This window comes from Paroedura picta, chromosome 2 (assembly GCF_049243985.1).
Source record: "Paroedura picta isolate Pp20150507F chromosome 2, Ppicta_v3.0, whole genome shotgun sequence".
Taxonomy (NCBI): domain Eukaryota; kingdom Metazoa; phylum Chordata; class Lepidosauria; order Squamata; family Gekkonidae; genus Paroedura; species Paroedura picta.
The window spans coordinates 85,966,879-85,985,219 of record NC_135370.1 but is presented as its reverse complement, the minus strand read 5'-3'; the positions used below and the strand labels follow the sequence as shown (position 1 = coordinate 85,985,219).

The following is an 18,341-nucleotide window of genomic DNA, read 5'->3' as shown; positions in this document are numbered from 1 at the left end:
ATAGCCACAAAGAGGGGTTGCAAAGGCATCAAGGTTATGCTATATTTGCCTGAGTTTAATACTTTGCTAGTGTGTCCACTCTGTTCTATTAAAATTTTATAGTGGTCCCCAAAAGGTATAATGGAGGTCAAAAATTCAGGATTCCTGAATATTTACCGAATCTGAATACTATACCAGTATTGGGAATCAGAAATATCAGGAATACTGCTATTTTCTTTGGGGGGGGGGGGATGTTCAATATATCTGAATCTGAAAAATACAAGTTTTATTTGCAAGCCCTTAATTATGAATGATGCCTGTGGTTATCATTTATACACTGTAGGGACTATGTTAGCAAAGCGAAGACAATGTGTTATCACCAATTGTTGCTGTTATGTATAAGGGTGTCCATTCAGTATATCTGAGTTAAAAAAAAAGAGGTGAAAAAACACCTTATTGGTATTTTCTGGCTATAGATTAGGGCTGAATTGTAGCAATCCAACATGACCACCCCAGCTTTGAGGAAACAGTCTTGATACAATCAGATACATGATTTCTTGCAATGGAAAATGTCATGAATTTTGTTGAAAAGAGAAAGCTGATATCAAACTGTTCATTCAACTGTTAATAGAAGTCAAAATTTATCTCCCCTAGCTAAAAACTGACTTGTTTAAAAAAAATCTACACAATCACTATAAATTCTATATTATAAGGACATATCCTGATTTACACTCTAATGTCTATTGAGAAGAGACGTGTGTTTATAAAAGTTCCATGAAGTCGCAGCCAGTTTACAGTGACTCTCTGGAGTTTTCAAAGCAAGCGACTAAGTAGAGGTGGTTTACCATGTTTTTCTCTTTTTACTATTATAAAGTTTTATGTATTTTAAAAATAAAATTAATGGAATTCCAGATTAGATTTAAGGTGTTGGTATTAACCTTTAATGCCATCTGTGGTCTGGGTCCAGTGTATCTAAGGGACTGCTTATCTGAGTATGCCCCCCCCCCAATGAGCATTATGCTTGGTCAATGTCGACAGGCTGGTGGTCCCTGGCCCGAAAGAGGTGCACGTGGCCCTGGCCCCAGCTTGGTGGAATGAGCGTCTATGTGAGGCCGGGGCCCTGCCTGAATTCCAGCAGTTCCACAGGCCTGTAAAACTGAGTTCTTCCACCAAGCCTATGCTTTATTTATTTATTTATGTTTAAACTTATCTACCGCATGCTCCCAGAGAGCTGGCTTGTGGCAGTATACAAAAAATAAGAGTCACATAATAACCAATAAAACATATGATAAAACCCCCTAACTCCTCCATGATGTAAGAATAATCTCAGCTAGGAGCTCATAGGATTCTGATGCCTTATTTTGTGTTACATTACTTTCCGTTAGTTTATGAGCTGGCTCTTAGATGAGCCAATCTCAGTTGGACTAAATTTAGTTGTACTAAATTTGCTACAGTAGCAGGTCTTTGAAAAGAAAATAGAACACCGTCTATAATTTTTTTGACCCTTCTTGCATTTTGTATTTACAGTTCTTCTTTAAGAACTTCAGTTAGGTTTGTGTATATGAAGAATGTATGGTGTTTTGGTCATCATCTGCTAATCTTTGAACAAATGGGATCTCCTCTCCTTTTGGACTGCATTCCAGGGTCTGAAGTGTAATCAGAAGTTGAAAGTCTTGATTCTTTCTAGGTCAGCTTTGCAAGCAAGTACCATATAAACTCGCATATAAACCAGGGCACCTAATTTTACCACAAAATCTGGACACATTTATTGACTCGCATATAAGCCGAGGGTGGGAAATGCTCCATCATCACAGGCTCTCCCATCCAGCCCCCCCCCAACAAATACAGAAGAGTCAAGAAGATGAATAGCTGCTGGTTTTTGTACCCCGCTTTTCACTAACCAAAGGAGTATCAAAGCAGCTTACAATTGCCTTCCCTTCCTCTCTTTATGCCAGATACCCTGAGAGAGCACTGACATAACTGCTCTGTGAGAACAGCTCTGGCAGGAGAACCAAACAGTGCCCCCCAGGCCAGCAAACTAGAGCAGAACAACAGTACCTGAAGTTGGCAACCTACTACAACAAGTACAACAGCTACCAAACTGGGAGAATAGACAACTCTAACTACAATTGCAGTGCCCCCCCCCCCAGAATAAAATACTGAAATAAAGAACTTTAAAAATGATCATTAAAAGAACTGTAAAAATCAACTTTTAAAAGAACCACAACTCCAGGAAGAAGAGGCAAACAATGCTTCCCCTCAGATAAAAAGAATAAAAAAGCACTAGGAGAAAGAAAGAGTAAATCCCAAAGCATCCCCAAAACCCACCCCACCCCACCCCCAGAAACCAAAAGAATAGTTTGGAAGAAGTGATTAAGAAGAGGAAGAAGTGAAGGAAAAAGGGGAAAAAATCAGAGTCCCTCAGTCAAACCGTTGATGTCTTGCAAGATGCCAGAGCAAGCTCAGCTTACGGTACACATTTGCAAAAGGCAACGCCATGATCGGCTGGCTGGAGCAGGCTTTTATTTCAATTACCGTGTAAGCTTTTTCAGTGTGAAAAAAGGTGCTGAAAAACTAGGCTTATACGAGAGTATATATGGCACTTGGATAATATTAGCTTTTATCACCTCAAACAATTCCATAAACAATTCAGTGTCTCACATCATTTTGAACACCAGCATGAGTGTTCTGCCTCTGTGTAGGCAGATAGCAGGCAGTAGATGGTGCCACTGTCACACAGATAACTTGAAAGCACTGTCTTCCCTACCTGCTGCAGATACAGTTACATTTGACCTTCAGATATCTTATTAACTTTGGGAGTAAAAGAGTTAAATTTCTATTGGCACATCAGTACTTTAGTCTAAGCTGTGGACATTTTATCTATTAATCAAAGGCTTACTGTTAGTTCCTTCCTTCCTTGGTAATATGTGAAAGACTGTAAAAGGACCATTGACAACCATTTTTGAACTGGCAGAGCTTTGCTTTGTTAATCTGTTTTGAATTTTCTTTGGTCAAAATTGGGCTATTAGACATGAATATTACTTATAATTCAATGAAAAATTGAAGGGAGTGTCACAAATGAAGGAAGTGTTTGGGATTCGCTTTCTGATTTTAGTTGGACAAAAGCAGTTCTGCGACATCTGTATTTGGATATAATTAATGGAAGGGATGGAAAAGGAGGCAGGAAGTATTGCATATTCAGTAGGCTGACTTTATGAGAACTATGGCCAGAAATAATTTTTTTTAAAGTACCCCAAAAATAATTGGTTCAGAATAGATTGTCAAAGTGCCTTGTGCCTTACAGGGATCTCTGTAGATAAATTTGACAATGGCAAAGTACATAATGAATATTTAACAATGTTTTGGCAAGAAGATGGAGTTTTCTTCTGGCTCATTATGCTTTTAAAAATGGGATACACTGCTTCTCTTCCCCTCCTTCCCAAGTTGTCAGTGGTAATATGGGAAAATATGGCCATAAATATCAGATGGCTGCTATTGAGAGAAGCAAAGTTGTAATTTATAGGATGTTTTAAATGGGCATTCAGCAAGTATTGTTTGGGCATGGTGGTATGCCCACTCATTTGATTTATATAATCCATTTTAGGTGACAAATGGGAGTGCTCTTAAATGAAGTCTGAGCATTAACCACTAATCCCGTAAATGTGTATGACATTATCTTGAGCCAGAGAGATGGTTTGACAAGTCAGTCTGCCAGTACTTAAAGTCCTGGCTATTTTTCATGCCATCCTTCTCTCACCTTTGCCATAAATTGAGTAACATATACAGTATGAAGTTTAGTAAAACCTTTGTCACAATGATGGATGTCTTCAAAACAGTACAAAATCACCCAGGGAGAAACCAGACTGAAATCTCTTTGTGACTTATGTAGGGGGGAGGGGAGTGGGAAACATAAGGTTAAACCCTAAAAATACTGCTAAGTGTTCTGATTTCTAATCCTGCTATCTGCATGAGACTGAGGACATGATAGTTTAGACATTAATATTTATTTATTTTAAACATTTTTGTGCCACCTTTCCGTGCAAATAGGGCCTCCAAGAGAGCAAACATCAAGGTATTTATACTTTTAAACAGCATATTTGGAAATATATGTAAAATGTTTAACACTGGAATAAAAACATATAGACATACAAACAGAATACAACCAGGAAGGAGGGCCACTAATAGTTTACTGGGGACATGCCAGACAGAACAGAATAGTCTTCAACTACTGGTAGAAGGCAATGACAGAGGGAGATTGGAATTCACTCCCCAGGGAGATACATAGAACCATAGAGTTGGAAGGGACCATACAGGCCTTCTAGTCCAACCTCCTGCTCAATGCAGGATCAGCCTAAAGCATATTGGATAAGTATCTGTCTTGCTGCTGCTTAAACATTGCCAGTGAGGGGGAGCTCACTACCTCCTTAGGCAGTCAATTCTACTGCTGAACTACTCTGAATGTGAAGTATTTTTTTCCTGATATCTAGATGTTAGTGATACATCCCAAGACTACATTCACCTTCTTTACCACTGCATCACACTGTCTGCAAATACTTAGTTTACAGTCCACAAATACCCTAAGATCTTGTTCTCACTCCGGCCCAGAAGTGTATCTCCCATCCAGTATGCATGTAGAACTCTGGACTTGTCTTTATTGAATTACATTTTGCACTCAATTGCCCACTTTTCCAGCATGTTCAGATCTTGTTGAACTCTATATTCTGGGGCAGAATTTCTCAATCAGGTATTTTGGGAACCCTGGGATTTCTTGACAGCCCTGGAAGGGTGTCCCAAATGGATGGGAGTTAATTAATTTTTAATATATTTTTTAAATATGTTAAACATTTATCAGGTGAAATAACCTTATATGGTCATGTCAACCTGCCTCCTCCCTCCCAAAATGGTCAATGATAAGCCTGGAGGTGGTGGGAAGGGGAGGGCCCTCTGGTGGGCATGTAGATAACTGAACTTCCAAACCATTTTCTGCATGATTGCACCACTTCTGAGGTTTCTCGAAGTCTGAAGGACATTTCAGAGGCTTTCTCAATGGTAAAGTTGAGGAAGGCTGTTCTGGGGTGTTTACTACTCCCAATTTGGTGTCATCTGCGAATTTAATGAGAAGTCCCTCCACTCCCTTGTCCAGTTCATTGATTAAAATATTGAAAAGTACCATACCTAGTACTGAGCCCTGTGGCACCCAACTACTCACCTCCTTCCAATCTGATGAAATACCATTGACAACCACTCTTTGGGTGTGGTTTTCTAACCAGTTCCCTATTCACCTAATCATCCAGTAATCCAGTTTACCCACCAGAACAACATGGGGAATTTTTTCAAAAGCCTTCCTGAAATCCAGGTAAACAACATTCATTGAGTTTCCACAATCTAGTAAGCCTGTCACTCTGTCAAAGAAGGAAAATAGGTTGCTCTGACAGGACCTGTTGGAGACAAATTGGTGCTGACCTCCCTAGATCAACAAATTAATAGAATCATACAGTTGGAAGGGACCTCATGGGTCATCTAGTCCAACCCTATGCATTATGCAGGACACTCAAAACCCTATTGCTTATCCACTGTAACCTGCCACCCCTTGAATTGTTCTCCAGAGGTTTGTAGGTTATCTACGCCATTAACTTCTCTGCAACTGAAGTCAGACGTTTGCTCTCCTCCAGTCTTCTGGCATCTCTCTAGTTCTCCAAGAGATGCTAAAGATGACAGACAAAGGTTCCACAAGCTCTCCAGAAAGTTCTTTAAGCACTCTCATGGGTACACCATCCAGCCCAGAGGATTAGAACTCATCCAGTGTAGTCTATGTTTTGGCACCACAACCAAACTTCTCTTGAGTTACTACCAATCTAGCCTCAGGTAACTGGTGGGTTCTTGTGGGAAAAGGTGGTTCTTAAGGTATATTGGCCCCAAGCTAAATAGTTTTAAAGGTGAGTACTCAAGACTAAAAGAAGACCAGCAAAGACCGTTTACACACTGGAGGTTTCATGCTGGGCTGCAGGCTGGAATTTTAGTTGGGGCAAGTTGTTCCACCTCTTCTTGTACCCACATGGGGGAGAATTTGGCCCAGTGCACCTCATCCACCGCTGATTTGTGTTCCTGCATGGGAGCTGAGGCAATGAAGTTCCCAGTGCGTAAACAGTCAAAGTCTGACAAGGAAAGTAAGGAAGTTTCTGTCCCTCCTGAACTGAGAATTTAGTTTTTTTCTGTTCTTTTGGGGAAGACTTTTAGTAAATGTGATACACAGTTTTGCTTGCATGGGAGAAATGGTCATATTTTATGTTTTATTTGAAAAGGCCTTGGCACTGACAAACTTTCTGAAGGAATGTTCAGAAAAAAAGCTCATCCCTTCCTGTGAGTTATTCCAGCTCATTATGCTGGTGCATGCAGATTGATATTGCTGGCTGCGTATACATGGAAAAATGCAGGGAAATAAATTTGTTTCTTCTGGGTAAAGACACTTTAATTTTTTAAATTAAATATTTGTCTGCACTGTAGCTCTTTTGGGCTGTTGAAAGGTGAAATAAAAAGACAAATTTAAGGAGAAAATTGGTTTCTTCCAGGGAAGAGAAGAGTTTTTTAATGTCATTTTAGTTTATATATATTTCAATATTTTTCTTTGCACTAGAGCACAATAGCACTCCTTTGGGTGCCATTTCATTCTAGTGCTGAGGAAACATGTATAATTTAAAAAACCTTTGTCCTATAAAGAAACAGGTTTATTTTTGTGGGTTTTTTGTTAGCCTTCTGCAAAAGCACTGCAGTATAGAGAGACATTTTAGAAAGTAATAATTAAAACTTACTTCCCTGGAAGTGTTGAATTGTGACAAACTTAAGTTCACATACCTGTAAAGATGTCTATTTATCCCAGCCCTTCATTTTACATCCCAAACTAGAGAAGAACTCTCAGGTTTATGTTGCATCTATTTTTAGATACCGCATATACTCTCATATAAGCTAACCCGCATATAAGCCGATGCATCTAATTTTACCGCAAAATCTGGGCAAACTTATTGACTCACATATAAGCCGAGAGTGGGAAATGCTCCATCATTACAGGCTCTCGATCCAGCCTCCCAACCAACAAATACAGAAAAGTCAAGAGGATGAATAGCTGCTGGATTTTGTACCCCACTTTTCACTAACCAAAGGAGTATCAAAGTGGCTAACAATTGTCTTCCCTTCCTCTTTTGACGCCAGACACCCAGAGAGAGCTCTGACAGAACTGCTCTGAGAGCAGCTCTGGCAGGGAACCAAACAGTGCCCCCCAGGCCAGCAAACGAGAGCAGAACAACAGTACCCGAAGTTGGCAACCTACTACAGCAAGTACAACAGCTACCAAACTGGGAGAATGGACAACTCTAAATACAACTGCAGTGCGCTCCCCCCCAAACAAAACACTGAAATAAAGAACTGTAAAACTGAAAGAAAGAACTGTCAAAAACAACTTTTAAAAGGAACACAACCCCCTAGAGCAGGATTTTATTTCAATTACCTTACAAGTCGAGGAGGGCTTTTGCAGTGTGAAAAAAGGTGCTGAAAAACTAGGCTTATACGCAGGTATATATAGGCTGTTTCACTTCGAAGGACTTGTAAGCATTATGAGATGAGGAAGTCATAACTCAAATTAGACAATTACAAACTTCAATGATATCATTCTGATGTCTCACTTGAATACTGGTGGCTGAGTTATGATCTTGAGCAAAGCTTGAAGCTACCTCCTGAAAGCATGACGACTGAATATTCAGTTCTACTTCTCCATTCTGTTGGAGGACATATCACTATTTCCTTCCTGCTTTAGTTTAATATTCTGTGGTATATGGTGAAATTTAGTATAGTGTAAATTCTTGCTATTTAAATTGCTTTTGGGCATGATAGGAAAATGTAGCAGATTTGTTGGTCTGTATTACATTCAGAATCTCCTATAGCTACATCCACACAGATTCCCGAGTTCATGTCCTGCTTCTTCATGACATCTGAGCACCTTCCAGGGCTTCCTCAGATTTTTCTCTATCTTTCTGAAGCCTACTTTTCTATGAAGCTTTAGGAAAGAACAGAAGAAAGCCTGGTTGTCTGCCATGTGGATGGGAAGGTTCCCCATCCATATAGTAGTCAATTTCTCTGATGCTGCCCTTACAGTGGCCATTCCCCACCTTGCTATTTTTTTAAAGTCAATTAAATACACTTATTGATATAACATCAAAATGGTAACAGGTCCTCTAAATTCATAGTTTCTGTTTTTCAAGTAAAACAAAGTTTAAGTCCAGTGGCATCTTTAAGACCAACAAAGTGTTATTCATGGCATAAAATTTGATGTATCATCAGTACCTAGGGAAAACAATTAAAATGGGAAATTCAAAGAACCTGTTACACATATTGTTATATCATTATAGTAATATTAAATTGCTGGTTTTTTAAAAAATGAAAAAGCCTAGCGACAGGTAAACTGCCTGTCCCCAAAGGGGAAACCATCCATGTCTTCCGGGTGGTTTCCCCTATGGGGAAACTGGTTGCCTATTAACGTTATTGGTAAGGGTGGCATTCCTTATGATGTACAAGCAAGCACCTTCACATTCTTTAAAAAAGAAAAATGTGTGTGTGTATCATACAATAATAAAAATCCAAAACAGAACAAAGGACAACGTAGTCCAGTAACTAAAAACAGAAATATAATTAAGTACATACATGAAGGTCCTTCATAATAGCAAATTAAATCATTTCAAGTACTTTGTGTTGCATATCTTGTTGCACATCTTCTGGAATATACTGGCAATGTACATAAAAGTAAATATTTTCCTCCTTTTAGCTAAGCCTTCTTAAAATGCTTACGTTACTTTAATTAGTGCTACATCTTCACATTCTCAAAAGTATCTAATATACTAAAAGACTGTGTTGATGGTGCAAAATTACAAATCTAATGTAATAGCAGCAAGCAGAGAATTAGAGGACGAAAGAGAAGAAAAGTTCAGCTAATATGGTATAATGATAATCTTCCTGAAGTAAGGAAGGGCCACTGTGAATAGAGAGTCCAATCTTGGCTTTGATTTTTCTTGAGGTTCTTGTGAACATCTTCATTCCTCACCAGCCAGAGAGGTAAGACACAGAATAAACAGCAATTTGAGGAAGTTGTAAAGAAAGAAACCATGTGCTCACATAATGAGAAGGGCTTGTTGTCTAATAAAGCAACTAGGGAAGAGAACTTGTCTGTCTTCCTAGCTCTAAGATAAAGGTGAAAAATTGGTGTTCTCTTTCTTGTTGCATCCTGTGTTTGGAGCATTCTGGGCTGAGCTCTGCTGCAATGTGTCTGTAGCATGTAATTTTGGAAGAGACTGTTCACCTGACTGTAGATTTTAAACTAAGAATCTTAGCATGGAGAGTATTGTTTGATGGTTCTACAGAAAGCCCCATGCAGGCTTAATGCTGTCTTTGTCTTGCAGGGGTCTAATTCACTTGCTTACCCACCTCTCAGAAGCACTGCATCAGGCTCGACTTAAGCTAATACTTGTCATCCCTCCTGCAGTCACACCAGGGTGAGTATCTTATTTTCAGAGGAAATCCCAGAGGATTCTATTTTCAGCTTCATTCAAGCTATTTTGGGCTTATTGTTGCTGAAAGCCCAGTGTACATGCAGCTTAAAACATGAAGTGAATGCTCCTGCTATGTTTCAGTAGAAAATTGTTGTGCTAGATAACTTGGACAATAAAAGTTGCCCCTTAGTGGCTGGCTAACTAACAGTTAAAGAAATGTCATTGTGTAAGGATCTCAATCTCACTCAAATGCAGACTGCCTATAGTGACAGGTCATCTTTATCCAGTTGAACTTTTTTTTTTTTGCATTTATCCAATATTACTATTGCCTTCGGCCACTTTTCCATAAATCGTTTTGTAATAATTCAGAAGAAGCACTGACCATCACTGATATTAAACTATTTGTTTTTAATATCATGCTTTGTCATGCTTTCTATATATCTACAGTCTGTGGGTGTGATACTTTATTTGTGTGTTGCTTATTTGAAACATCAGACATCTAGGCCAGTTTATCAGTGAATTTAGTTTCAAGCAATAGCAGACATGTGATAGTGAGGGTGCAGGGGTGATAGCTTACGCCAGTTTTTTATAACCATTTAAAAGGCTTAATCGTCCTTAGCTGTATACAGATCTGCCATTCATTTCGATGGATGCCTGTGCTGCTACAAGCTAGCTTGTATTAACAATGCTGAGAATTTTCCACTAACACTTAAAGTTTCTGTCCTGTTGAACATGTCTTTTGGTCGCTGTGAAGATTTGCTTGCAACATTTGGCATTGTAGTCATGTCAGACATGCCAGTTTACTGAACCCTAGGCTCTTATGAGGTGTGCCTCTTAAAACCCTCTGTGTTAGGCTGTCTGTACTTGCTCAGTTGACACTATCCTTCCCTTTCTTCCTCTTCCCTCATGTTTCACAACCAAGAGATTTCTGTCTCTTTTTGTTTTGCTTTTTCTAAATTTCCTGACAGCATGGATGGCCATGTCTTAAAATAAAAACCCTTGGCCGGTTTCTTTTCAACTCCCTGGACTCTGAGCGGTATGCTTTCAAACCAGTACATTAAATGGCACACTTCTAAGCAGAAGGAAGTCTCATTGAGGAAAAAGCAGTCATACAAGAGGAGGCTGAAGTTGGTTACTTATTCCTTATTCTGCTTATATTTGCAAAATCATTAAAACACCAATATTTAAAAGAGCTGGGAATCTCAAAATAAGGTTTGGACCACAACATGTCATACACCCCCATATTCAGGGGACTGTCCCCTTTGAGAGGACACATGGTGGTGCTCAGTCCAAACAGTCCAAACATTGGTTCTTGCATCAGCTGCTCCAAAGTGGGGTGCCCCAGGACAATTGTACAGCTGGGCAGTGGGACCAGGCTGCACCCCAAAGCAGCTGTAAAACGACTGTCGGTCCTTGACACATACTTCATAACGAGGTATTCAAGTGGTGTCATATGATTTAAAACCCCTGTGCGAGCATTTATTAAAGCCCAACTGTGGTCATATTCAATTTTTTGCGGCTTCAAATGATTTCCAGTGACATGAAATGTGTCATGTGAAAGTAATGCCAGCCAGTGAGAAATGGTAGGAGTGCTCTGGTCGGAGGAAAGCATCTCCGCTGTAGGAATGATATATGATGAATCTGAGGGTAGTTTTGTGCACAAAATGTAGTACAGAATTTGATGTTTACTTGCTGGTATTTCTTTACAACACATCTAGTGGCATCAAGTATATCTCACATAAACCTGCTCTCTGAAGATGAGACAGCAGGTGAAGCTGCACTTTCATATACATGTCCCGAAATAGCTTTGAATTACATATAGCTTTGAACAGAATTCTATTGCAAACAGCCACCTTGGCTTATGTTTGGTAAATTGTTTCAGGCCCAAGCCATCCCATGGACACTAGCAGAAGTCACATGGGACAAACTGTGTGTTATGCTGTGCTGCATGATGCAGGTGATACAGGTGGTGGGCCATAAGTTATGGATGAATCTGATGACAGGTGAGTTGAAGTGTGATGTAATTGAAGTGGGTGATATGGAGTTTGACTCAGTCAAGTGAAGCATGTCTCAAAGATAGACAATACCTAAGCCGGTTTGAACTCTGATCGGTTTATCTCATTTCTGTATAAATGGCTCAGATGAGTTAACTGATAGGAAGTCAGAAGAAACACATTAAGGATTGTCAGGGCAAGGGAGATGCTGGTAGAGGTTACACTGAAAAAATGGGGACAAAAGAAAGTTTCAGTTAGTGCCTGAAGAAGCCACTCCCTTTCCTGTACAGTCTGATGGTCTTTGGCTGGGAGGGGCTGTTATCCCATTGTGTTCCCATAACTGCCCATTTAGACTTAAATCTGTTGGACTGGCCTAAAGGAAATGGAAGAGAAAGGAATTTAACATCCTGTTCTAGCAATATCAGACAAGATAGTCTACCCTGAACTCCTTGACCAAAAAATGACTCAGCTGTCAGTCTGGTTCCTGTGTACACCCTTCTGCACAATCCGAAATATGTGTCAGGCATGTGGGGGTATCTCCTTGAAGACTGCTCGCAATTGCAGGGGCCCTTGCCAGGGTAACAGGCATTGGAGACAAGAGTTTTCAACAGACAAAAGTTAATATTCTAAGACAGATTGAAATGGAGAATTTTGAAAGAAAAATGCAATTTCAGAGTATGGGTGGAATGTTTCAGAGAAGGAGCATGCAAACTTGATTGTGCATGGTAAATAGCTTCAGCACAAAAAGGGTAGAACATTAGCATCAATACTGAAAAAAGTACATTAAAGTCCAAGACTTAAGGGGGTGGCAGGTTACAGTGGATGAGCGATAGGGTTGTGAGTGTCCTGCATAGTGCAGGGGGTTGGACTAGATGGCCCATGAAGTCCCTTCCAACTCTATTATTCTATGATTTTAAGTGGATCAATTGTTTTGAACATGTGATTTAACTTAAATTCTCAGTTTGTTATCAGTTTTAGAAATACAGGCCTCTTCAGATGACTGCAAAAAGGAGCTCATGGCTCCAAAACAACTGTTTCAACTGGGCAACACCATACCTCACTTTGGATCAGCTGGGGCAAGAACCAGGCTTTGGACCAGGAAATAGCACACAGAATCATAGAATCATAGAGTTGGAAGGGACCACGCAGGCCATCTAGTCTAACCCCCTGCTCAACGCAGGATCAGCCCAAAGCATCCTAAAGCATCCAAGAAAAGTGTGTATCCAACCTTTGCTTGAAGACTGCCAGTGAGGGGGAGTTCACCACCTCCTTATTTTTTTTTGAGGCTTTCTGGTTGTTTCAGGCTTTAAAGGTAAGTATCAACACCTCAAATTGGCACCGAGCCTGTGCAGTTGCCACAGCATCTGTGCTGCGTGTGCTGACCAAGACATTCGTGTCAGCAGTCTGGCAGCTGCATTCTGGACCACTTGCAGTTTCTGAAGCATCTTCACAGCCAGCCCTGTATAGCATGTGTTGTGTTAGTCCAGTCTTGAGGTGACTGTTGCATAATATACCATGGCAAGGTCTGCCCTAGATAGATAGGGGGTCAGCTGACAGACCTGCTGTAGATGGTAAAACACGGTCTTTGTCACTTAAGAAACATGCTTGTCCATGGAAAGCAAAGAACTGAGCCAGACTCCTGACAGACCCGACTGTAGAAAGGTGGACCTCCATCAAGAGTCAGTAGAAGTGGCCACCCCAGAAGTCTAGGCTTCCCCAGCCACATGATCTCTGGCTTAGATGGATTTAGAGACAACAAGCTTTCACCTAGCCATTCCAAGGCAGGAGGCCAAGACTGGAGTTCCAGCTACCAGTTGCTCTTCATAGAGATAGAGCTGGTGGTCATCTGCATAGTGTTCGCACTCCACTCTAAACCTCCTGATGATCTCAGCCTCAGAGTGCATATAGATATTAAATAACATTGGGGAGAGATTTGACTCCTGCAAAACTTCACAAGTTAGGGTCTGCAATGACAAACACTCTCCACCCACAATAATCCTCGAGGACTGACCCTAGAGGAAAGAGAACATATCTCTGAGCCTAGGAACATGAAAATGTTGTGCTTGATGTTTTGTACAGCGTACTATAGGGTCAAGTTATGTTTGTGTGACAGTTTAATGATGTGCATGAGTTTGAAGTTGTTCTTGTTGAGGTTCTGTTTTGTATACTCTCTTTTTATGTTAATATAGTTAACTTGAATCTTGTGTTACATAAATTGTACTGAAAGAAGTTAGCACTGAAGTATGTGAATGGCCATCACCCCCCACCCCCCTTTTAAGATTGGCAGAATATGGATCTCTTAGGTCTGTCTAGTTTTGCATTTGATGAAAGATTTCCTGCTAGTAGTCTGTTGCAGAAAGCAGACAAGTACTCTTAAGCTCACTTAGCTTCTACATTGTTGCAACAAAGCTTCTCATAAAGCTAATGCATTCTTTTCAAGATCAAAGATAATTGTGGTGAACAATACATACTGTAGAATGCATTTATACATTTTGAATGTTAAATAGAATGTAGTACTCTTTCACAATTGATTATTCCCCCTTAATTGCTTGTGACTCCGTATAGAATTAGGTAGATCTATTAGGTTGAACATAGAAAAGCTAATTTTAACAAGCTTCAAACTTATACTAGATGGTCAGAAAACTTAAGGAGAAGAAAGTTCGAGAGGCTCAATCACAAACAATTCCAGTTAGTAGGAAAAATGGGAGGAACCTAAATAAGACAGGGCTGCTCCATAAACAGCTTTCTAAAGATGTGAGAATTACAAAAGTCACTTAGGAAATGATTGGAGGGCCATATAGCCAAGACTGAATATGAACAAGTAGCCAGTACTTACAGGGGAGAGTGTTAGAAATCTAAAGTTTAGTAAGAGATTAGGCTAGGAAGACAACAACAACAAAAACAGTTCTTTGTGTGGGCCTGTGGCCTATTGTAGTCAGAACATGTGAAAGAAAAGGCCCGACAATCAAATTGTGGAAAGGAAAATAGTTATATTTTTATTGTGTACAAACTAAGGAGTATTGAAGCAGCATGAAGATAGATCCCACATAGGGCAACCTGCCTGATGAAACCAATCCCCCCCAGCCCACTTGCTAGGAGAATAACTGAAGTGGCAATCCCATGGGGATCACATGGGTACTGACCACTGCCAGGTTCTCTTGCCATCCAGTAGCGAGAATCAGCTGACAGCTCCCAAGCTGATCATGCCACTTAATGATTGCACCTTCAAGACTCCTTTTGGCAATCCCAAAACAAAGGAGGTGGGCATGCTGGCCAATCCTCCCTTCAAAAGGATTTGTCCCAGTGCTGAAACCATGCAACTATGGCAGAGATTATAAATACAATCCAATATCGTGTAACAACTAAAACAAGGATGGGAGAATCAGAAAACCCAGTGGCTGGATGCCCAACATGGTACTTTAAATAGAGGAAGGGGACAGATGTTATGAGTCCACCCTAGGATTTCCTCAACCTTTGGGGATGATGTGGCTGGTTGGCTGGGGAAAATGCTGGCAGGACCAACCCTCTTCTTTTTACCGTATACTCTGCCTTGCCAGCTGCAGTTGTCATAATCTTCCAAGCCTACTCCAGGCCCAGACCACAAACGCAGTTCTTTATAAGACATTGCTGGTGCCTATATGCTGAGCAAGAATAAGAACAAGGAAGTGGTAGGCCCATTGCAGGGAGAAGTAAACGAAATTTTAACAAGTGATGAAGAGAGGGCAGAACTGTTCAGTTCTGGTTGGCTCAAGGATGAGGGAAGGGAGCCTAGGCTATGCTTGGGGTGGTACATAAACACCTAGTTTTTTTAACAAATGAAATTTACTTAACTCCTCAGGGGCAGGTGATTTGCATCTGAGGAACTTACTGATGTAATTTTGGAGTCTCTATCCATTATCTTTGAGAATTCTTAGAGAACAAGTGAGGTGCCAGAAGATAGGAGGCTGACAAATGTTGTCCCCATCTTTAAGGGAAAAGAAGAGTATCTAGGTAATTACTGACCTGTCAGTTTGATGTCTATATTTGGAAAGGTTTTAGAACAAATCATCAGTCAGTCAGTCCTTGAGCTTTTAGAAAGGATGGTTGTGATTACTCAGAGCCAGCAGAGGTTCCTCAAGAACAAATCATGTCAGACTAACCTTATTTCCTTTTTTAAAGAGGGTTACTTGTTTACTGGATCAAGGACATGCTGTGGACATAGTTTATTCTGATTACAGTAAGGGTTTTGATAAGATTCCACATAATATTCTTTTTAATGTTGCTAAAATATGATTTGAATCCTGTTACTATTAGGTAGACTTGTAACTGGTTCCGAGATCACACCCAAAGAGTGCATGCTAATGGTTCCTCAATCGCTTAGAGAGGAGTGACAAATGGAGTGTCCGAGGTCCCTGTGTTATTTAACATCTGCATAAATGACTTGGAGGAGGGAATTGGGGTGCTTATTACATTTGCAGATGCTACAAAGTTGGGAGGGTTAGTCAGTACAGTAGAAGACAGAGTCAAGATACAGGATGATCTTGACATGCCAGAAAACTGGATTAAAATGAATTTCAACAGTGATAAATGGTTTGCATTTCAGTAGAAAAAAAGCGAAAACATAATTATAGGATGTGGGAAAGCTTGTCTTGGCAGTAGTATGTTTGGAAAGGATCTAAGGGTTTTAGTAGACCATGCACTGAACATTTGTCAGCAGTGTGATACAATATCTAAAAAGGCAAATGCAATTTTGGGCTGCATTAACAGAAATATAGTGTCTGGATCATCACTTTACTCTGCTCTGGTTAGACCTCATTTAGATTATTTTGAGGCACTGCAACTTTGGGCGCTGGAGTTTAAGAAGGATGCTGATAAGCTGGAACGTGTTCAAAGAAGGACAACAAAGATGTTAAAGAGGTCTGGACTAGAAACCAAGTCCTATGAGGAAAGGTTGAAGGAACAGAGTATGTTTACTCTGGAGAGAAGACAGAGGTGATAGGATTACCATCTTCATGTATTTCAAAAGCTGTTATGTAGGATGGAGCAGAATTGTTATCTGTTGCTTCGGAACTGATGTATTGAAATTAAAGCGTTTTCAACTAAACATTAGGATGGTTCCTCAGTGGCACAGGCTTCCTCAAGAGGTGGTGGGCTCTCCTTCTTTGAAGGTTTTTCAGAAGATGCTATATAACCATATTACAGCAGATTCTGTGTATTTAGGCATGGACAACAAATCAAACAAATGCTATTGATTCCTAGGAATGAAAGCAATTGACTTACAGGGGAAGGCTATGCAAGATTTGTTTTTTCCAAGGGATACCATAAAGGTGGGAGGAGAAATCTTACATTTCCATTAAAATTAATTACTTATTGTATTTATAGCAGTTTTAGAAGAGAAGTCATCTTCCCCGTAAGTACATAAGATAGCTTTTCACCACACCCCTCATACACTCAGCCTCATCAGCTGAGCACAGCCATGATTCTCTCTCCTACCTCTTTGGATTTCAAGGAGGCATATCAGACTTCCCTCTCCACTGTCCCAACCCCCTTCCCCCAACATTTAGTGGCTTCACAATCCTCACTGAGCTGCAATTGGAGGAGATGTGTGTGTGTGGGGAGGGGAACCATGTCTCTTTCTTTAGTTTCACTGTTACTCCACCCACATTGTTTTATCTCAGCTTCATAGTTCTAAAGGTGCAAGCACTGAGTCATGTCTGACCCTTGGGGTGACGCCCTCCAGCGTTTTTATTGGCAGACTCAATACAGGGTGATTTGCCATTCCCTTCCCCAGTCATTACCATTTTACCCCCCCCCCCCCAGCAAGCTGGGTACTCATTTTACCGACCTCAGAAGGATGGAAGGGTGAGTCAACCTTGAGCCAGCTGCTGGGATCGAACTCCCAACCTCATGGACATCGCTTCTGACAGCATTTCTGCTGCTTACCACTCTGCGCCACAAGATCCTCATAGTCGTATTCCCTAGCAATTTCCTTACCTTTGACCACCACCATGTGTGCCCAATTCCCCCCTCCTCAAGGAGCCTCCTCCCTGCCCTCCCTCGTACCAGTTGTTCATAGACCGGATAAGAGCACAGGAGGGGGATGATTCAGGCCCTCAGGCTTGACACCTGTGACCTAACCCTTTTCTGAATGCTCTGTGATGCTTCTTAGTGCTAAAATATTTTGAACAGGTAGCGTTCTTTAAAGTGATGTGAATTTCTGTTTCATGTTATCTCCTCTTTTGGTGGGAACAGAAGAAGAGCAATGTAATCATTCCTATGAAAATAGTCTGAATGTAGCATCTCCCCAGCAGTGGATTTCTGTTTTGTGTTTCTTGAGAGGGCATTTTTTAAATTAACTGATTAAGTCTGAATCTGGCTCCGTGTTATACTTGCCATGTAAGGTTTGCCCTGCAACATGAATGTTCTGCCTGTTGAGAATTCTGAAGACTCTCCTCATCAGCAGGCAAAAAAGCTGGAGGGATTGAAACTTTCCACATGTGGTAAAGATGGAGCTGCCGGCTGTCTTTCTCCATCCATTTATCTCTCTTTATTTTTCTCCTTAGAGCTAATTTCTCCTACTCCTCCCTCCTTTCAAGTCCCTGGGAAAATGAACTATTAAGAGGAGACACTAAATATTTAATTCTCTCTCTCCAGCTATATTGGAGAAACTAGGTTTTTAATATGGTTTCCATCTTCAAGGCACTTATATGTAGTGAGCGTGATGTGCCTGAATCTTCCCATCAATAATAGAGGTAGATTAAAAGTTTTTATATGATAGGGGAACATATTTTGCCTGAAGTTTAAGGTGTATTGCTATTTTACAAATCCTCTGCCACCAAGCAGTATATCGACCTAT

At 40.5% G+C, this 18,341-nt stretch overlaps 1 protein-coding gene across 2 annotated transcripts in view; it reads left to right on the top strand.

Annotated features, from left to right (window-relative positions):
• The window catches only part of CHID1 (chitinase domain containing 1), a 139,566-nt gene that overhangs the window by 21,243 nt on the left and 99,982 nt on the right, over positions 1-18,341 (top strand). For both annotated transcript variants that reach the window (XM_077321434.1, XM_077321435.1), the window contains exon 8: positions 9,423-9,515. In XM_077321434.1, coding sequence (XP_077177549.1) covers positions 9,423-9,515 — 93 coding nt within the window. The remainder of the gene's footprint in view (positions 1-9,422; positions 9,516-18,341) is intronic.